At 43.1% G+C, this 22,717-nt stretch overlaps 1 protein-coding gene across 7 annotated transcripts in view; it reads right to left on the reverse strand.

Moving 5' to 3' along the window:
• cbwd (COBW domain containing) overlaps window positions 1–22,717 on the reverse strand; it is a 108,094-nt gene that overhangs the window by 84,584 nt on the left and 793 nt on the right. For 4 of the 7 annotated variants that reach the window (XM_068030186.1, XM_068030182.1, XM_068030184.1 and 1 more), the window contains exons 2-6: window positions 15,456–15,559; window positions 12,590–12,681; window positions 7,289–7,408; window positions 4,978–5,064; window positions 4,072–4,168 (exon numbers count right to left, since the gene is read on the reverse strand). In XM_068030186.1, coding sequence (XP_067886287.1) covers window positions 4,072–4,168; window positions 4,978–5,064; window positions 7,289–7,403 — 299 coding nt within the window. In that variant the 5' untranslated portion in view covers window positions 7,404–7,408; window positions 12,590–12,681; window positions 15,456–15,559. Of the gene's footprint in view, window positions 1–4,071; window positions 4,169–4,977; window positions 5,065–7,288; window positions 7,409–12,589; window positions 12,682–15,455; window positions 15,563–22,717 lie in introns of all 7 variants that reach the window. The other 3 variants (XM_068030188.1, XM_068030187.1, XM_068030189.1) reach the window with 3 other exon arrangements.

A 22,717-nucleotide genomic window follows, 5' to 3' on the forward strand; every position in this document is an offset into this window, starting at 1 on the left:
CTTTGGACTTAAAACTACCTATCCTATTTCGCTATCTTGTGTGTGCGGGGGTGAGGTTACGACCATTTCGAGAATTGTGCAAAAATACTTATTAAAAAAAACTGTAATTTTTCTGCTTATTTGACCCTATTTGTCTCTCAGGGAATCAAGGGATTATGGCATGCAGGCAGGAAATGGAGTTGAAGCCTAAGATCAGCCATGATCGTATAGACAGGTGGAGCAGTCTTAATGGGCCATATGGCCTACTCCTGCTCCTATATCTTGTGTTCTTTTATTATTCTATCAGGCTTGGGCTCATAGGTTGCAAGTAAATTCGTGCCACTCAAGTGACGGACAATGCCCATCTCCAACAAGAGAGAATCCAACCATTGTCCCTCAACATTCAGTGGCCTTACAATCGCTGAATCCCTCACTGTCATCATCATGGGGGTTACCACTCACCAGAAACTTAAGTGGACCAGCCACATAAATGCAGTGGTTACAAGTGCACGTCAGGGGCTGGGAATTCTGCAGTGAGTAACTCACCTCCTGACTCCCCAAAGCCTGTCCACCATCTACATTATGCAAGTCAGGTGTGTAATGGAATACTCTCCACTTGCCTGGATAGGTGCAACTCCAACAACACTCAAGAAGTTCAACACCATCGAAGAATGGCACCCATCTACCACCGTAAACATTCATTCCCTCCAACACCGGCATACAGTGGCAGCAGCGTGTACCATCTACAAGATGCACTGCAGCAATTTGCCAAGGCTCCTTTGACAGTACGTTCCAAACCCACAACCTCCACCACCTAGAAGGCCAAGGGTAGCAGATAAATGGGAACACCACTACCTGAAGGTTCCCCTCCAAGTCCCCCGCAACGAAGTCAATACAAAGGAATGAAACCGGATGGACCACCCGACCTCGGCACCGGAAATGACAACGGCAAACCCGGCCCTGTCGACCCTGCAAAGTCCTCCTTACTAACATCTGGGGGCTTGTGCCAAAGTTGGGACAGCTGGCCCACAGACTATTCAAGCAACAGCCTGACATAGTCATACTCACGGAATCATACCTTACAATGTCCCAGACACTGCCATCACCATCCCCGGGTATGTCCTGTCCCACCGGCAGGACAGACCCAGCAGAGGTGGTGGAATAATGGTTTACAGTAGGGAGGGAGTTGCCTTGGGAGTCCTCAACATTGACTCTGGACCCCATGAAGTCTCATGGCATCAGGTCAAACATGGACAAGGAAATCTCCTGCTGATTACCACCTGCCGCCCTCCCTCAGCTGATGAGTCAGTACTCCTCCATGCTGAACACCACTTGGAGGAAGCACTGAGGGTGGCAAGGGCGCAGAATGTACTCTGGGTGGGGGACTTCAATGTCCATCACCAAGAGTGGCTCGGTAGCACCACTACTGACCGAGCTGGCCAAGTCCTAAACGGCATAGCCGCTAGACTGTGTCTGCGGCAGGTAATGAGGGAATCAACACGAGGGAAAAACATACTTGACCTCGTCCTCACCAACCTGCCTGCCGCAGATGCATCTGTCCATGACAGTATTGGTAGGACTAACCACAGTCCTCGTTCAGACAAAGTCCTGCCTTCACATTGAGGATACCATCCATCGTGTTGTGTGGCACTATCACCGTGCAAAATAGGATAGATTTCGAACAGATCTAGCAATGCAAAACTGGCATCCATGAGGTACTGTGGGCCATCAGCAGCAGCAGAATTGTACTCAACCATAATCTGTGACTTCATGGCCTGTCATCTCCCCCACTCTACAACTACCATCAAGCCAGGAGACCAACCCTGGTTCAGTGAAGAGTGCCGGAGGGCATGGCAGGAGCAGCACCAAGCATACCTCAAAATGAGGTGTCAACCTGGTGAAGCTACAACAGAGGACTACTTGCATGCCAAACTGCGTAAGCAGCATGCGATAGACAGAGCTAAGCGTTCCCATAACCAATGGATCAGATCTAAGCTCTGCAGTCCTGCCACATCCAGCCGTGAATGGTGGTGGACAATTAAACAACTAACTGGAGGAGGTGGCTCCACAAATATCCCCATCCTCAATGATGGGAGAGCCCAGCACATCAGTGCGAAAGATAAGGCTGAAGCATTTGCAACAATCTTTAGCCAGAAGTGCCGAGTTGATGATCCATCTCAGCCTCTTCCTGAAGTCCCCAGCATCACAGATGCCAGACTTCAGCCAATTCGATTCACTCCGCGTGATATCAAGAAACGACTGAAGGCACTGGATACTGCAAAGGCTATGGGCCCTGACAATATTCCGGCAATAGTACTGTAGGCCTGTGCTCCAGAAGTTGCCACGCCCTTAGCCAAGCTGTTCCAGTACAGCTACAACACTGGGATTGTGGAAAATTGCCCAGGTATGTCCTGTACACAAAAAGCAGGACAAGTCCAACCCAAGTTACCGCCACATCAGTCTACTCTCAATCATCAGTAAAGTGATGGAAGATATCATCAACAGTGCCATCAAGCAACACTTGCTTAGCAATAACATGCTCAGTAACACTCAGTTTGGGTTCCGCCAGGGCCACTCAGCTCCTGACCTCATTACAACCTTGTTCCAAACATGGACAAAAGAGTTGTGAGGTGACATCAAGGCAGCATTTGACCAAGTATGGCATCAAGGAGCCCCAGCAAAACTGAAGTCAATGGGAATCGGGGGAAAACTCTTCGCTGGTTGGAGTCTTACCTATCACAAAGGAAAATGGTTGTGGTTGTTGGATGTCAATCTTCTGAGCTCCAGGACATCACTGCAAGAGTTCCTCAAGGTAGTGTCCTAGGTCCAAACATCTTCAGCAATGACCTTCCTTCAATCATAAGGTCAGAAGTGGGGATGTTCGCCGCTGATAATTGCACAATGTTCAGCACCATTCGCGACTCCTCAGATACTGAAGCAGTCCGTGTAGAAATGCAGCAAGACCTGGACAATAGCCAGGCTTGGGCTGATAAGTGGCAAGTAACATTTGCACCACACAAGTGCCGGGCAATGACCATCTCCAACAAAAGACAGAATCTAACCATCTCCCCTTGACATTCAATGGCATGACCATTGCTGAATCCCCCACTATCAACATCCTAGGGGTTACCATTGACCAGAAACTGAACTGGAGTAGCCATATAAATACTGTGGCTACAAGAGCAGATCAGAAGCTAGGAATCCTGTGGCGAGTAACTCACCTCCTGACTCCCCAAAGCCTGTCCACCATCTACCAGGCACAGTCAGGAGTGTGATGGAATACTCTCCACTTGCCTGGATGGGTGCAGCTCCAACAATACTCAAGAAGCTCGACACCATCCAGGACAAAGCAGCCAGCTTGATTGGCACCCCATCCACAAACATTCACTCCCTCCACCACCGACGCACAGTGGCAGCAGTGTGTACCATCTACAAGATGCACTGCAGCAACGCTCCAAGGCTCCTTCGACAGCACCTTCCAAACCCGCAAACTCTACCAACTAGAAGGACAAGGGCAGAAAATGCATGGGAACACCACCACCTGCAAGTTCCCCTCCAAGTCATACACCATCCTGACTTGGAACTATATCGCCGTTCCTTCACTGTCACTGGGTCAAAATCCTGGAACTCCCTTCCTAACAGTACTGTGGGTGTACCTACCCCAAATGGACTGCAGCGGTTCAAGAAGGCAGCTCACCACCACCTTCTCAAGGGCAATTAGGGATGGGCAATAAATGGTGGCCTAGCCACCAATGCCCACATCCCATGAATAAATAAAGTAAAAGTTACACACCATCCTGACTTGGATCTGTATCATGGTTCCTTTACTGTCATTGGATCAAAATCCTGCAACTCCCTCCCTTACAGCACTGTGGGTGGACCACATGGAACGCAGCAGTTCAAGGCAGAAGCTCACCACCACCTTCTCAAGGACAATTAGGGATTGGCAATTAATGCTGGTCTAGCCAGCAGGCTCACATCCCAAGAACGAATAAAAAGTTAGGGCATCATGAATATCATGTGAACATGTCTGTTTTTCTGTAAAGATTAAAAGGTGCACCCTGTAGGTCTAAGAAAGTAAATAAATCTTACTTCACTGAACAGCAAAGGCATCCATTCCGTAGCTCCAACCATTCCTCATAAAGTTCCCCTGCATGGCTCACAGCCAGTGATTTTTCTAGCGCACTCCCTACAACATAAAATTAAGAATTCTCTTGTTTGTTCAGTGTAACAAAGTGCACTATGATTAGACAAGCTGCAAAGGCAATACAAGTTGTTAAAAAAAAATCACAAAATGATTAAATGACAAAAACCAATAATCTTTTACTCTTTGCCATTATCCTGCTCAGGCATTGAGAGTGTTGGGACACATACTGACAATCAAGAGATTTTTCAAAGCCCACTGACTTTGTCTTCCTCCTCCCAACATATTCTCCTTTAACTCTATTCATCTACTTCCTGACTAAGGTTATGTCAAAAGGCACATTAGTTATCATTTTCAGCTGGACTATCAATATTCCTTAAGAACGGAAGGCCTAATGTAGGATAACATGATATTAGCTGGTGCAAATGTCCTCTCTACCTTTTTTGCACAAATCTGAAATTATACAATAGTTCCCTCAGATGCCATCTTGTTCATTAATTCAGAACATTCAGGGGTGGCACAATGGCTAGCACCGCAGCCTCACAGCTCCAGTGACCCGGGTTTGGTTCTGGGTACCGCCTGTGCGGAGTTTGCAGGTTCTCCCTGCGACCCGGTTTCCACCGGGTGTTCCGGTTTCCTCCCACAGCCAAAGACTTGCAGGTTGATAGGTAAATTGGCCATTGTAAATTGCCCCTAGTGTCGGTAGGTGGTAGGAGAATGCTGGGGATGTGGTAGGGAATATGGGATTAATGTAGGATTAGTATAAATGGGTGGTTATTGGTCAGCACAGACTCGGTGGGCCGAAAGGCCTGTTTCAGTGCTGTATCTCTCTATGACTCTATAACATCTCTTACCTTCACCAAATTCATTAAGGATTACTGCAATTCTCTTATTGTGTTGTTCTGTTAGAATGTAATTCAGAAGAGTTGTTTTACCGGCACCTGCCAAAATATAAATAAATATTAAAGATATTCGTTCTTAAAAGAACAAAAATGTTTCAATCGGAAAGTTTTGTACTTCCATAAATCCCTGTATCTTGGCCACATATAGCACATCTAGCAATTCATATGCTGTTCCACATTATATTGATAATGAATTCTGAAAACTAAAGGACAATTTTGCATAGCGATACATTCCAGGTTTACGATTTCTACTTAGCCTCATGTAGACCCAATGTAGTTTACTTTTTTATTCCCATTATTAATTGCTCTGAAATTCTTACCAATAGAGAGTAGATGTTTTGAAACATTCAGGTCAAAGAGTACCCAATGTGTCACAATCACTTAATAGTATAAGGGGCACTCTTGGCTGACACTCTTGGCAGAGAGGCCTGGACAACATATGTCAGCCAAGAGTGACGTCTCAATTCATTCCATCTTCGCTGCCTCCAGAGAATCCTTGGCATCAGGTGGCAGGACCGTATCGCCAATACAGAAGTCCTCGAGGCGGCCAACATCCCCAGCATATATGCCCAACTGAGCCAGCAGCGCTTGAGATGGCTTGGCCACGTGAGCCGCATGGAAGATGGCAGGATCCCCAAGGACACATTGTACAGCGAGCTCGTCACTGGTTTCAGACCCACCGGCTGTCCACGTCTCCGCTTTAAAAACGTCTGCAAACGCGACATGAAGTCCTGTGACACCGATCACAAGTCGTTGGAGTCAGTTGCCAGCAATCGCCAGAGCTGGCGGACAGCCATAAAGGTGGGGCTAAAGAGTGGTGAGTCGAAGAGACTCAGCTGCTGTCAGGAAGAAAAAGACAGAAGCGCAAGGAGAGAGCCAACTGTGTAACAGCCCCGACAACCAATTTTATCTGCAGCACTGTGGAAGAGTCTGTCACTATAGAATTGGCCTTTATAGCCACTCCAGGCGCTGCTTCACAATCCACTGACCACCTCCAGGCGCTTACCCATTGTCTCTCGAGACAAGGAGGCCAAAGAAGATAAGGGGCATCAGTTTTGTTATGGTATTAAACATTAAAGATTGAGAAACACTAAAGGAATAAATTTTACACAAAGAGAATCATTTGTACTATATTCCATTTTAGTTTAGTTCTATAGTTAAAAACTTAAAAACAAAAGAGGCTGACAATATCTGTATAGAGGTTAGCTACAGCCTGTTAACATTTAGATTTGGTTTATCACTTTAAGCTGGAGACTCAGTTCTCCCTTGCTAACCTTAAATACTGATGTTTTCTATGCACTTTCAGGGCCATAAGATATCAGAATAGAGAACAGAGGTAACTTTTTAGCAGGAACATCTTGTTAAAAACTTAGTAATGAGAATGGGCGGCACAGTGGCTAGCACCGCAGCCTCACAGCTCCAGCGACCTGGGTTCAATTCTGGGTACTGCCTGTGTGGAATTTGCAAGTTCTCCCTGTGTCTGCGTGGGTTTTCTCCGGGTGCTCCGGTTTCCTCCCACAAGCCAAAAGACTTGCAGGTTGGTAGGTAAATTGGCCATTATAAATTGCCCCTAGTATAGGTAGGTGGTAGGGAAATATAGGGACAGGTGGGGATGTGGTAGGAGTATGGGATTAATGTAGGATTAGTATAAATGGGTGGTTGATGGTCGGCACAGACTCGGTGGGCCGAAGGGCCTATTTCAGTGCTGTATCTCTAAAACTAAACTAAAATGTGTGCGTGAAGGGTTTTGTAATTCAGAGGTCTATGGATTACTGCAGCAAGAAATAGCATAAATGAGGTGAGATCGTAGCTATTAAGTTGGAAGACATCAGAAAAAAAAGAGACAGTCGAGCAGTGTGTTATTCTTGTGCGGCAAGATTTTATATAGTCTTGGGGTTGGCTGTGAGTATATCTGTTCACTTAACCCTTAATAAACCTCCAAGTGTTGGACACTGTTTCAAACTGATTACTAGCACATAGACAGGACTGCAGCCTTTATCTATATCATTCTAAAAATGCATTCTCGACAATGGCAATAGCCTGGTCTAATGCTGTTGTGTTTTTTTTTGTTGTCTGTTCAGTCCCACTGAGTACACCCTACATCCCATCAAAGAAAGATTCCAATATAATGTTCACCTTCATGATTAGTATTACTGTTTCCTTCCTATGTTATTTGATACTTACAATTTCTTTTAATTACCTCATACTCTAATGAGTTTTGGCAATGGAGTATAATCTACTCATTTACCTAAACAATACTTGCCTAAGTATCCTGTTATGATTGTTACCGGGATCCGTGCACTCCCCGTATTAGGATTTGCATCAATTGGAACCAGATTGGGGCATTCTTCTTCTTCTTCAAAAAGTACATCTGCCATGTCTTCTACAGTTAGTAAAAAAAATTAAAACGTTTACCCTGAGGTATTTCAGCACAATTGTGAAATATAAAAGATAATACAATTCAGATTTTTGATAGTGACAAGCTAAGAAAGTTGAAATCCACGTATTCTAGGTTTGCCTTCATGTTTTCAAAATTCAAGAAAACACAGCTAGTTTTTTGCCTTTTCCTACCCCTTTTTCAATGTACTAATTCTGCTGTGTCACAGGTGCTGGACACCCTGCAAATACCTTGCCCAAATGGTCATTTATCAACTGCGAGCCCAGATAGTGAGTGTTGACATAAGTTTCAACCATGCTGACCTCACAGGGCATATTACATAGAACTTTTGATGCAACAAATGTCCTAAGCTGCTTTAAATGAAAAGTAGCAGACATTAATTGGTAGGACAGATGACAGGGAAATGCTTAAGGTATGCTTGAAGAGGCAAATTTTGAGGAGGTTTTTGAAGGAGGGTAGAGATGGCAGGGTTAACAGGTTCAAGAACAAAAAGATCAGAGTGCAAGGACTCAAGGACAAGTGGTGACTGAAGGTTCTGCCACCAATGGTGCAGCCACGTAGGGCATACAATTACACAGTAGACTATATTTGGAAGAGTACAGGGAGTGTTCTGAGTCACAAGGTTGGAGCAGACTGCAGAGGAAGACTGCAGTGAGGCTATGGTGAGATTCGATAATTTTGAAGTTGCCTTTCTGAGGGACCGGGAATGAGTAGAAGTAATCGAGGACAAGGGTAATAGGTATGAGATGGGCTAACAGGTGTAGAGTTAAAATTTGTGCAAGGTGAGGCTAGAGAGATCAGCATTGCAAAAAGAGCACCCAAGTGCTGAAAGCAAGGATCACAGGGAAAAAGGTAGGTAGATGTTGCTATGAATGTGAGCATCTTGATAATCTAACGTTTGTAACGCAGCTCAGATTAGAGGAAGTCTTGGGTTGTGTGCTGTTCAGCACCTTTCAACAAATTAATTAGGGAGAGACTCGGAATTAAGAGCCCAAAATGTGAAGTTTCTGGTGGGAGTTGAACTGAATAGCTTTGGTCTTGCCAATGTCAAGCTAAAGAAAGTTATGACACATCCAGTTTTCAATGGGTATCACACAGTTGACAGCACTGCAGCACTCACAAAATCAAGGAGGTGGCAATGAGGCAGAGTTGGGTGTTAGCTAGTTGGGTGTTATGGAAACTAACCCTATTCAGGCAGAAAACTTGTGTCAAGTTCATAGCTAACCAAATCAAAGGAGCCAAGCATTCCCACTTTGTAGTAGGAATCACCAGTTAGCAGTTCACAGAATCACAGAATAGTTACAGCACAGAAGGAGGCCATACAGCCTGTCGTGACTACGTTGGCTGTCCGAAAGAGCAATATACCTAATGCCACTCTCCTGCCTTCTCCCTTTAGCCCTGCATATTCTTCCTTTTCAGGTAACAATTCAGCTTCCTCTTGAATGCCTCGATTGAACCTTCCTCCACAACACTCTCAGCTAATGGCCTGCTCGGATATAAAATTGAAACCCGACCCAGGCCAGACCCGACCACAGCCAACCCGAACCAGGCCCAAGTCGCTTAATTTTTTTCGCGCCTAACCCAACCCAACACGAATATCCTTCAGCAGCAGGCTATTACTGCAGATGGAGTTGTGGGGAATCATGGGTAAGCCTGATTCCATGACTGTCCAGCCCAACCCAACCCTGAATGCTGGAGTCGAAATATAGACCCAACCCGAACCAGACACATGTAGTCAGGTTTAGTCGGGTCGCCAGGCTTTACTGTCAGCTAGTGCATTCAGATCCTAATCACTCGCTGCATGAAAAAGTTTTTCCTCATGTTGCCATTGCTTCTTTTGCCAATTACTTTAAATCTGTGCCCTCTTGTTCACGATCCATCCACCAATGGGAACAGTTTTTCCCTATCTATTATGTCCAAACCCCTCACAATTTTTGAACTAAATGTCCTCTCAACCTCTCTTCAAGGAAAACAGTCCCAACTTCTCCAACCTATCCACATAACTGAAGTTCCCCATCCCTGGAACCATTCTTATGTATCTTTTCTGCACAGTCTCCAATGCCTTCACATCATTCCTTAAGTGTGGTGCCCAGAAGTGGACGCAATACTCCAGCTGAGGCCGAACCAGTGTTCTATACAAGTTTAACATAACTTCCTTGCTTTTGTACTCTATGCCCTATTAATGAAGCCTAGGATACTGTATGCTCTACTAACTGGTCTCAACCTGTACTGCCACCTTCAATGATATAAGCACATATACAACCAGGTCCCTCTGCTCTTGCACCCCCTTTAGAATTGCATCCTTCTTTTTATATTGTCTCTCCACGTTCTTCCACCAAAATGAATCGCTTCACACTTCTCTGCATTAAATTTCATCTGCCACTTGTTTGGCCATTCCACCAACCTGTCTATGTCCTTTTGAAGTTCTACACTATCCTCTTCACAGTTCACAACGTTTCCAAGTTTTGTATTATCTTCAAAATTTGAAATTGTGCCCCGTACACCAAAGTCTAGGTTATTGATGTACATCAGGAAAAATAAGAGTCCTAACACCAACCCTTGGGGAACTCGGAATCAGGCGATGTCGCTGAATTATGCTGAATTGCACTTTTTTGGGCAGTTTTCCCCATTGATATAGTGTGCATAATAAACTGTCAACTAGTCAGTTCAAGGCAGGTAAAATACATGCTGGAATTTAGCAAAGCCACAATAAAATGTAAATCTTAACTGACGTTCAAACTTGATTGCTGGAACTGGTCATTGGACATCTCTCGGCTCTGGTGCTCTGAGATCTTACCGGAAGCATGGGGAAGACATAGCCCAGATTATGTAGCTTCCCCCTAGCTGAGCTGAAGTAGCTTAATAATGGGAAACCTTGAATGAAGGGTATTGCTGGGATAGTGAGAACAGTATTTTGTGGAGAAGCTAGAGAAAATATATAGTCTTGATTTCACTGTTCTCACCCTAACTTCACAGGGTTCTGAGGCACTTGTATAGTCTGCCTGTTACCCCAGCTGCACAACATAATTGTGGATTATTGTTGGGCGGCACAGTGGTTAGCATTGCAGCCTCACAGCTCCAGCGACCCGGGTTCAATTCTGGGTACTTCCTGTGTGGAGTTTGCAAGTTCTCCCTGTGTCTGCGTGGGTTTTCTCCGGGTGCTCCGGTTTCCTCCCACAAGCCAAAAGACTTGCAGGTTGGTAGGTAATTTGGCCATTATAAATTGCCCCTAGTATAGGTAGGTGGTAGGGAAATTTAGGGACAGGTGGGGATGTGGTAGGAGTATGGGATTAGTGTAGGATTAGTATAAATGGGTGGTTGATGGTCGGCACAGACTCGGTGGGCCGAAGGGCCTGTTTCAGTGCTGTATCTCTAAACTAAACTAAACTCCACTAAAACCTTCCTCCATTCCAAAAAACATCCATTAACGACTACTCTCTGTTTCCTGCCATTCAGCCAATTTCATATACATGTTGCTACTGTCCTTTTTATTCCATGAGCTATAACTTTGCTCACAAGTCTGCTGTGTGGCACTTTATCAAATGCTTTTTGGAAGTCCATGTACACCACATCAACAGCATTACCCTGATCAATCTTCGCTGTTACCTGATACAAGAGCAGAACTCTTGCTGATTATCCCCTCCTAGCCCAGAGACACTCAAACCAGCTTTAGCCCCCACACCATCAGCTTGTTCGAGATAAGTAAACTCAGCATTGACCAAGTACTGAATCTGTTCTCTACAGCGCAACGGCCAACTAAATCAATAATGATCTCAAAGCTGCTTGTCTCAAAAATGCAAACAGGACCAATCTTCACTCCAGTTACAAAAAAGTACGTACTTTGGCAGAAAGAAAATAAACCAATAAATGAAATCACGTCTCAGCAAGAAAGATTACAAACATTAAGTGGAAAATGACAGCATTCTTGACTAACCAGCAGCTTTATCACTCTTAGACATCAGATTCAACCAATCAGAGCACCAAGAGTATTGAAAATTGAGAACTTAGTTTTATAGTATAATATTTTATTCACATAAATTGTTTTTTTTAAACTGTGTACTTTGATCACAGTTGTAACATAGCAAAGCAACCAAAAGATTCTCTTCCGGCAAGTGCTACATGCCGTTTGCAACATATTCAGGATAAGGCTATCCAAAAATATTTCCCTTGGTGTGTTTTTAATGTCATTTTGCACTTACATTAACATTTGGTAATTCGTGTGACTAGATCCATAGTAATGTATTGACACGTACCAGACTTAGTCTACTGACGACATTAGAACTTTCGGAGCAGAATTGTTCTGCAATATTATCGTGCTTTTAATCTATTGGATACAATATCAGCAGAGAAAGTGGACGACTGACATTTTGGATGGGAAAACTACTATTTGAAAAGTAGATATGGCTGATTTTCCGATTTGTGGTTGGCTCTCCAGCACAGCCGTGGAAATAACTCAACCAAACCGACTCCCTTCTGCTCCCAGTCCTGATTTCACCACACGCACCACCCCCCCTCCCAAAACCCATCGGTTCTGACCATGCTTGTAGCACCAGGGTAATTTGCACAGGCGAGGCGGTTGATAATGAGGAACTACACCACAGTAGGCTTCTGGGACTTGCTGCAAGGGTGACTGATGACCTTTGCATCATTTTACTGGGGGGGGCTGTGCATTTCCCATTTCATTTCATTCAAGTCATGGTAAATGATTGCATTTCAGACTGAAGGATGGTAGACAGTGGTGTTCCCCAAGGGTCAGTGCTAGGACCACTGCTTTGCGATTATATAAATGACTTGGATCTTGGAATACAGAGTAGAATCTCAAAATTTGCCGATGACACCAAACTTGGAGGTGTTTCAAACAGTGAGGATGATACGAACTGCCTGCAACAGGACATAGATAGGCTAGCAGAATGGGCGGACAGGTGGCAAATGGAATTTAATACTGACAAGTGTGAGGTGATGCATTTTTTCAGAAGGAATAGGAAGAGGCAATATATACTTATGGCACAGTTCTAGCAAGTGTACAGGAATGGGGACCTGGGGGTGCATGTGCATTGATCTCTGAAGTTGGCAGGACATATTGAGAAAGTGGTTAGTAAAGCATAGGGAATCTTAAGCTTCATTAATAGAGGCATTGAGTACAAAAGCAGGGAAGTTATACTGAACCTTTATAAAGCTCTGGTTAGGCCCCAACTGGAGAATTGTGTCCAGTTCTGGTCACCACACTTCAGGCAAGACACTGTTTCAGTGCTGTATCTCTAAATAAATAAATAAAATAAATAAATAAAAAATTGTCAAGTCATTTAAGTGCTGGACACTGGGGTTTAACAGGTGGCCCCGACACTTAGCATTCATTTAGAACATATCAGAAGAAACACAGGCACAATGCCAGCTCCATCCACAATACTGCTGGGAAGCCAATGGAATGGACCAGAACATTTGAAGGAATCTACAATGAAGAGATATAATAATGGCTACAGTTTCTTGCTTTTTAAAATTTCTGGCAGGTTTTTCCTAAAATAACCCACATCCACAATATAGTGTGTGCAAACTTACTATGCATCATTTTGTCCGTTATAAATTTGTCAGTGCAAATGGAAAAACAGTTAATCAATCATGATGTACTTTAATTGCATTCCCCTAATACTGACACATCCAAACTACAACTAGTACAATCTGGCTATGCAGCCTGTGATCTATTTTCTATTCAAACTTATACTTAGCATGCCACTGGGTTCACCATTTATTAATTTTCCGAGCTAAGTAGCATTGAAGAGGCCTTACGTTCACGACACAAAAGAAAAATACTGCAGATGCTGGAAATACTCAGCAGGTCTGGCAGCATCGGTAGAGAGAGGAACAAGTTAACGTTTTGGGTCAATGACCTTTCATCAGAACCAGAAACGGAGGTGTAACAGATTTTAAGCAAGTACAGAGGCAGGGAAAGAGAGGAGGGGAAAAGAACAAAAGGGAAGGTCTGTGATTGGGTGGAAGGCAGAAGAGATTCAATGACAAAAGGGATGATTATGCAAGGGAGAAGAGGGTGGAGAGGTAAACAAAACATGGGTCTCGAGGAGGTGCAATGTGAAACGCAAAATCATTACCAACAGCTGCCATCCAAAAACTCAAACACAGAAAAAAAGAAAAAGAAAAAAAAATGAGGACGGTGGCTATGACTGGAAATTACTGAACTCACCATCAAGTCCAGAAGGTTGTCAAGTGCCTAATGGAAAGATAAAGGTGTTGGTCCTTGAGCTTAAGCTGAGCTTCATTGGAAGAGTAGGAGGGCAAGGAATTAATTTAATTCGCCACTCCACTCTGAGCACTCTGTCCTCGGCCTCCTACATTGTTCCAATGAAGCTGGAGGAACAACATCTCATCATTCGATTCGGCACTTTACAGTCTACCAGACACAACAACAAGTTCAACAATTTCAGATCAAAATCTTTTCTCCCATTTTTTCTTGTTTTTTAAAATATTTTTGGACAGCAGCTGTTGGTGATGTTTCTGCTTTTCACATTTACACCTGCTCTAGACCCATCTTTTATTTCTTTATTTGTCCCATTACCACCCCCTTTTACCTTGCACAATCATCCCATTTGTCATTTAATCTCTCCTGCCTTCCACTATAACATACTGTTTGTTATTTTCCCCTCTCCCTTTTCCTTGCTTCTGTACTTGCTTAAAACCGGTTACATCTTTTTCCAGTTCTGTTGAAAGATCATCAACCTATAATGTTATCTCAGTTTCTCTTTCCAGACCTGAATATTTCCAGCATTTTCTATTTTTATTCCTTTTCTTAGTGATGCTCCTGAACTGATGAATAAATTCTAAATCCATTAATGACCGATCAGCTGAAACTTTCAGGCCAGCAAAATTCAAAAAGGCAAACATAGGGCATATAAAATACTGGAGAGATTGGGAGCAGTGAACTTGGAACTTCTGAAAGAGCAAAGCAGCACTCAGGTAGAACACTGACCGTATGTCAGTACGTCAGACAAAGTAAGCAGAAAGGAGGAGAGTGAGGTGAACATCGAGGAGAATGGTGACAGTCTGAACACTGGAGAACCAGGGACAGCGAGGAATAGGTAGGGGAGCATCAAGTGCAGCTTGAACTCTGAGGCATTATTTAAGGCTGCAACAACAGCAAAGCAGTACATCAGTTTTATGGTGTGCAAAGTTTAGAAACAATCTTGATAGGATTGGAAGCAGCGATATGTATATGAAAATGTAAATCTATGATTTACTCAAGTGAGTTAGGACACAAGAAAGCAGAACACATTTTGGAATGAAATAAATGAAAGACTTCTAACCAAAATCACTAGTGGAAAGATGACAGAGAAATAGAATAATTTATAACAGTCGATTCTGTAATATTCTTTCCTAAAGAATGCAAATTTACATAATTAATTTACATCAGACCTTCATAGCAGCCAATTAAATTTCAGCACTCTAATAAACTTTAAAGTTGGTATTTTTATTCAAATAAGCTTGGTACAGCTGAAGGTTCTAACACATCATGACTCAGAAGAAACTTAAGATTTTGCTGCATGGAAACAGCAAAAAATATATATTCATGCCTTAAAATCATTCCAATACAAAATAACTGCAGTAAATAAAAGTGCCAGAAGATATTTAAACATTTAATGAAAATAGGAAAGCAGTCATCCTTAGCTTAGAAAGGATCAATATTGTTAATACAATCCATATTTTATGATATAATGTAAAAGTCAAATTACAGTTAAATAATTCTAGTAAAGTTATGAAAAATTAAAAAATTCATGAGATAGGTAAACGGCTACGTGACACACTAGGACAAAACTTTTAAACACTCCAGATGCTACCAACCCACCTAACCAATAGAAATTTTACAATCTTATGAATCCAGCTGCTGGTTAGAAAATATATTTAAATAATGTTTTAACAACAATATATTTTGGACAGCAGGATTTATGATTGGAACTCTGGCTACATTTGTGGGCATTACAGAAAATTATGACAACAATTTTGAAGCAAGGTTTAGCCTTCTCACCTCGTCTCACAGCAGACGTCGTGATCTGTGGAAAATATGCAGCTGAGTTGTCGACACTGTGTTCAGCACTCAAAAGATCAGGCAAGAAATTTGGAAAATTCAAGCTGCTTAAAAAAAAAAGCAAAAACATTAGTGTAATGCACCAGCACAGAACATTTGTGTCTACATTTTTTTTTACATTCCATATATACCTAAACAAAACTACTGACAGACAGTTATTAATAAGGACGCAGAAACAAAGTTATTGCAAGTGAAAACAGGTTTATGCAAACTACATATGTTACAATCCCATTAGGAACCGTTAACATTTAAAAAGAGAAAGTCGAATTCCCAGTTATTACTGAAATAATTACACCACAAGATTTCACATTTTTAACATAAACCTTTACCATACAAGAGTTAAACAAAGCAATCCACAACTAACACTACTACAATTTGGAAGTCCATATTTTACACTTAAAATCTTACAGAACACTTCTGTTTGACTTTCACTTCCATCACAAAAGTTTCCCTATACGTTACAGGATCTTGAGGGTCTGTTCACTTCTCCTGGGACCAATTCAAAGTGTACCACAGCTCTTACAAATTCACTTGGATTTCCTTAATTTCTCAGCTGTCTTCCGAGGTACGAGATCACCTCCCGGAACTGGACTTCCAGCTTGAGCACAGGTCTGCCTCAAAACAGAAACACCCTGGTTCCCGATGGCCATTTTGCTCGAGTCCAGTGGACTTACAAAAGCCAACAGCTTGTCTGTAACCAAATGACTGACTGGGTCAGCAAGCACACAGATCAAAAAAACCAAGACACCCCCTGCATCATCTATCTCCACAGCAAAGTGGTACCTGTGGGATGTCCCAGATAGCAATTTAAACCAATTATTTCCAACTCCAAATCTTCTTTTTGTTCTCGGACATCATATGAATAATTTATATCCAGGATTGCAGTAGTTGCAGACATGCCATCTCCAACAACAAGTTAATGCTGAGTTCCCATTGTGTAGGGTCTTTACACTTCCCAATATGCCCTTAATAGATAAACATGGGCTGCCCTTAGATTTGTAACCACCCTAGGCTTGTTTGCCAGCTTCTCAAACCAGGCGTTCTCATTTGTCTTGCATTAAAAAAATTAAATTCCTACATTAAAAGTTAGCTCTAAAAATACAAACCATGAATCAGGTGAAAAGAAAAAGAATATTCATCACCATAGTGATGTGTTTTCATTTACACCAAGAACAAAGTAACTTATAATGCTAGACACTGAAACAACTACCTTATCACATGTAATATCCATAACAGTCTCCCCACTGTCCACCTGATAGTCTATCTTGACAATATTCCTTTGCTGAATCCATAAGCAGAAACCATGATCCAATTAAGACTTAATATTTCTTTTTGTGGTGTTTTCTGAAAGTGATCTTCCTCGGTGTATGAATTCCAAATTTTTAACCATGTCATTGGGTAAGTAATGATTCTGACAGTCCCTCTGGCATTTGCAAAGCAGATGTTAATTCTGTAAGTGGAGATTCCTCATTGTTATCCACATGAGTTTTCACCTTCTGAACTTTATTTTCTTCCATGTTTCCAGGTTCTTCATTGTTTAAGTTTGAAAAGAACGTCCCAATTAATTACACAGTTAAACGGTCTTCACTCTGCTTAACTGCAGGCATATCTTTATTTTTTTAAATTCTGCAGACTTAAACATTTTGAATTCTCTTTTTGAGACAGCATGTTTAAAATTGCTTCTTTCTGTGTTAACAACTCATTATTTTGTTGGTCAAAATTTTCTTTCCCCACTTTAAGAAGGTTGTTCAAATTGTCCTGATATTTAAATAAGAATGCTTGATATTCCTGCTTGGTTTTGTTTTTACACAGGTTGTAATATTTACATTTACTTCGGGATTTCGAACAGTCCTTTGTAACCTGTCCATTTGCTTGGATTCCTGCTGCTGTACCTTGTGCTGTAACGGCACCTTTGATTTGTTGTCAGGTCTCATTAACCCTTCAGGGTTAGTCTGAGGTTTCAGTCCTTCTTGGGGAGAACTTCTAACTTGAAATTCTTTAGGTGCTTTTGCTGCCTCCGCAAAGTCCATTAATAGGGTGGATACATTTGTATCTTAAATTAATTTACTTCCTGGCCCAAGAGGATTACAAATAGATGAGGGATCTTTATCCACTGGAACAGGTCATGTACCCTTGCCCATCATTCCAGAAACAGAAAAACCATATTCCCACGAGATAATTTCCAATATAAAGTCAACCTGATTAACAGGTAATTCAGACACAACACCAATAATAGCCAATCCCTTTACCAAATCACAGTTTAAATTCACTCTATACAATGGGATGGGCACACAATCCCCATCCATAGGCCTTATCAATACATTTTTATTCAGTGAATTCTGAAGTCTAAATCTTTCCCTAACGTTAAGCTGAGCTGAAACAGTATCTCTCAAGATAACAATCTTTTTGGATCTTTCTTAGACAAACGTGGAGTGACTTCCCCTTCAAATATAAAAGCCTCATTATCTTTAATACCCCTATTTGCACCCACTGTAAATATATTAGATGGTACTGGTTTTTCATCAGCCTCACACTTTGGTGCAATGTCCGGTGGAGAAACACTACCCACGCTCACTAAAGCTACAGCTTTCGGTTTTTACTTCTAACACTCTTTTACATGTCTGGCCTTATGACAATGAAAACACGTTGGTCTTTTTGACTCGCTCCTATCCTCCATGCAATCTTTCTTACCATTTTGGAAAACATATGTCTTCTCAAGTCTGCCCATCTCCTTCTTTGTACTCAGAAATTTGTTCAATCTCATTGTCTCTCTCTCCAACTCCTGTGTGGATCTGCAAGCAAAGATCTACTGCCCTCTAGCTGCTTATGAGACAAATCAGAACTATCAGCTAAAACAGCAGATTCTCATATTAGAAACTTTATGGTCTTCGATGTGTGTCCTATGACCTGCTGGTACACGATTTTTAAATTCCTCTACAAACAACACCTCTCACATTTTCAAAAATCTGCTCAAATTTCATTGAATGATACTAACGGTCAAAAAACATATCTTCATCTGTATCAAATTCTATAAAAGTCTTTTTTTAATTCATGGGGGATGTGGGCGTCGCTGGCTAGGCCAGCATTTCTTGTCCATCCCTAAACGCCCTTTAGAAGGTGGTGGTGAGCTGCCTTCTTGAACCACTGCTGTCCTTGGGGTGTAGGCACACCACAGAGCTGTTAGGAAGGGAGTTCCAGGATCTTGCGAAGGTGAAGGAACAGCAAAATAGTTCCAAGTCAGGACGGTGTGGGGCTTGGCGGGGGGAAGCTTGTAGGTGGTGGTGTTCCCATGCATTTGCTGCCCTTGTCCTTCTAGTTGGTAAAGGTCACGGGTTTGGAAGGTGCTGTCAAAGGAGCCTTGATGAGTTGCTGCAGTTCATCTTGTAGATGGTACACACTGCGGCAATTGTGTGTCTGTGGTGCAGGGAGTGTATGTTGAAGGTGGTGGATGGGGTGCCAATCAAGCAGGCTACTATGTCCAGGATGGTGTCGAGCTTCTTGAGTGTTGTTGGATCTACACCCATCCAGGCAAGTTAAGCGTATTCCATCACACTCCTGATTTGTGCCTTGTAGATGGTGGACAGGAATTGGAGAGACAAGAAGTGAGTTACTCACCGCAGAATTCCTAGCCTCTGACCTGCTCTTGGAGCCACAGCATTTATGTGGCTGGTCCAGGTCAGTTTCTAGTCAATGGTAACCCCCAGGACATTGATAGTGGAGGATTCAGCGATGGTAATGCCTTTGAACGTCAATGGAAGATGGTTAGAGTCTCTCTTGTTTGAGATTGTCATTACCTGGCACTTGTGTGGCACAAATGTTACTTACCACATATCAGCCCAAGCCTGGATGTTGTCCAGGTCTTGCTGCATATGGACATGGGCTGCTTTAGTATCTGAGGAGTCACGAATGGTGAACATTGCGTAATCATCAGCGAACATCCCGTCTTCTGAGCTTATGATGGAGGGAAGGTCAATCATGAAGCAACTGAAGATGGTTGGGCCTTGGACACTATCCTGAGGAACTCCTGCAATGATGTCCTGGGACTGAGATGATTAATCTCCAACAACCACAACCATCTTCCTCTGCACTAGGTACGACTCCAACCAGCGGTAAGTTTTCTCCAATTTCCATTGACTCCAGTTTTGCAATGGTTCTTTGATGCCATACTCAGTCAAATGCTGCCTTGATGTCAAGGGCAGTGACTCTCACCTCACCTCTGGAGTTCAGCTCTTCTGTCCATGTTTGGACCAAGGCTGTAATGAGGTCAGGAGCTGAGCAGCCCTGGTGCAACCCAAACTGAGCGTCAGTGAGCAAGTGCCGCTTGATAGCACTGTTCAGAATCCCTTCCATCACTTTGCTGATGATTGAGAGTTGACTGACAGGGGGATAATTGGCTTGGTTGTATTTGTCCTGCTTTTTGTGTACAGGACATACCTGGGCAATTTTCTACATTGCGGGGTAGATGCCAGTGTTGTAGCTGTACTGGAACAGCTTTGCTAGAGGCGCGGCAGTTCTAGAGCACAAGTCTTCAGTACTATTGCCGGAATGTTGTCAGGGCCCATAGCCTTTGCAGTATCAGTGCCTTCAGGCATTTCTTGATATCACATGGAATGAATCGGATTGGCTGAAGACCGGCATTTGTGATTCTGGGGACTTCAGGAGGAGATGGATCATCCACTCGGCATTCCTGGCTGAAGATGGATGCAAATGCTTCAGCCTTGTCTTTTGCACTGATGTGCTGGGCTCCCCCATTGTTGAGGATGGGGACATTTTTGGAGCCACCTCCTCCTGTTAGTTGTTTCATTGTCCACCACCATTCACGCCAGGATGTGGCAGAACTGCAGAGCTTAGATTCAATCCATTGATTGTGGGATCACTTAGCTCTGTCTATCGCATGCTGCTTCTGCTGTTTGGCATGCAAGTAGTCCTGGTGTTGTAGCATCACCAGGTTGACACCTCATTTTGAGGTATGCCTGGTGCTGCTCCTGACATGCCCTCCTGCACTCTTCATTGAACCAGGGTTGGTCCCCTGGCTTGATGGTAATGGTAGTGGGGGATATGCCAGGCCATGAGGTTACAGATTGTGGTTGAATACAATTCTGCTGCTGCTGATGGCCCACAGCGCCTCATGGATGCCCAGTTTTGAGTTGCTAGATCTGTTTGAAATCTATCCCATTTAGCACGGTGGTAGTGCCACACAACACGATGATGGATGCCCTCAGTGTGAAGACAGGGCTTCGTCTCCACAATGACTGTGCGGTGGTCACTCCTACTAATACTGTCATGGACAGATGCATCTGCAGCAGGCAGATTGGTGAGGACGAGGTCAATTCGTATTTTCCCTCTTGTTGGTTCCCTCACCACCTGCCGCATACCCAGTCTAGCAGCTATGTCCTTTAGGACTCAGCCAGCTTGGTCAGTAGTGGTGCTACCGAGCCACTCTTGGTGGACAGTGAAGTCCCCGACCCAGAGTACATTTTGTGCCCTTGCCACCCTCAGTGCTTCTTCCAATTGGTGTTCAACATGGAGAAGCACTGATTCATCAGCTGAGGGGGCGCAGTCGGTACTAATCAGCAGGAGGTTTCCTTGCCCATGTTTAACCTGATGCCATGAGACTTCATGGAGTCCGGAGTCGATGATGAGGACTCCCAAGGCAACTCCATCCTGACTGTATACCACTGTTCCGCAACCTCTGCTGGGTCTGTCCTGCCAGTGGGACAGGACATAGAGAATACAGGCCCAGTTTCTGCAATCTCTCCTCATAAAACAATCCTGCCATTACAGGGATTAGACTGATGAACCTCCGTTGCACTCCCTCTATGGCAAGTATATCCTTCCTTAGATAAAAGAGACCAAAACTGTACACAATACTTCAGGTGCAGTCTCACCAAGACTTTATCCAACTGAAACAATACATCTTTACTCCTGTACTCAAACCCCATTGCAATGAAGGCCAACATACTATTTGCCTTAAAATAAAAGCAAAATACTGCGGATGCTGGAAATCTGAAACAAAAACAAGAAATGCTGGAATCACTCAGCAGGTCTGGCAGCATCTGTGGAAAGAGAAGCAGAGTTAACGTTTCGGGTCAGCGACCCTTCTTCGGAACTGACAAATATTAGAAAAGTCACAGATTATAAACAAGTGAGGTGGGGGTTGGGCAAGAGATAACAAAGGAGAAGGTGCAGATTGGACCAGGCCACATAGCTGACCAAAAGGTCACGGAGCAAAGGCAAACAATATGTTAATGGTGTGTTGAAAGACAAAGCATTAGTACAGATTAGGTGTGAATATACTGAAAGAGTGAAAGAGATGGTGAACACTCCCAGAAGAAACCTGTCAGAATATTAAAAGACAATTTAGTTGAAAGGGAAAATTTCAAGGCCACCTGGACGGAGGAGATTAGATAGCCATGCAGCCCAACTGGTTTGTACCATATTAATCATATACTCATTGATTTGCACCATGTTATATGAATTTTGTGCAGTCACAGTATATGTAATGACAATGTAAGACCAAAATGTGTTTATGTACTCATAATAGTGAACAAGGCAGAACAGAAGAGCACCACACTGCCAATGGTCAGATGAATACTTGGCACGTGCACCAGCATAACAAAACACATTTCAACGTGTAAAGAGTGGTGTGAATGAATAGCATAGGTCATTCATGGTGAATTTAAGGTTGCTAATATGTTACCAGTATATACATAACAGAGGTATGACCTGCTGACTGGTCCTCCCAAATCAATTTGGACAAGAGTCCTCAGTGAGCCTGCTTTTCTATGGTGAATATATTTTTTTTAAAAACATGGTCCATGCTGACCAATTAGCTGCATCCACAGAAATGAAGGTGGTGAGATGAACCAATTTCTGGACTGCCATTCTGTACATGAAGCAATGGTAACTTACAACTCAAACAGTACAGCATTTGTCTCTGCTGCTACAGAATCTTTGGGGTCAAAATTTGGCTAACTGTTACAGAACACCCCAAGCCAGGAATCTAAACACACCAATGCCCAGTGTTACATACTTAGAACAAACAGATGCCCTCTGCATTGTCCTGTGTGGAGCAACTAATGAACATCCAAGAATTGGGAGTAACTTGGCACAGAATTCCTGATCAAATTACTAAATATCCCTATCCACTTTGTATACATTTCCTAAGGAGGCCTGTGGATCAAATGCTGCGCTTCAGATTA

The sequence above is a fragment of the Heterodontus francisci genome, chromosome 4, assembly GCF_036365525.1.
Source record: "Heterodontus francisci isolate sHetFra1 chromosome 4, sHetFra1.hap1, whole genome shotgun sequence".
NCBI classification, from domain to species: domain Eukaryota; kingdom Metazoa; phylum Chordata; class Chondrichthyes; order Heterodontiformes; family Heterodontidae; genus Heterodontus; species Heterodontus francisci.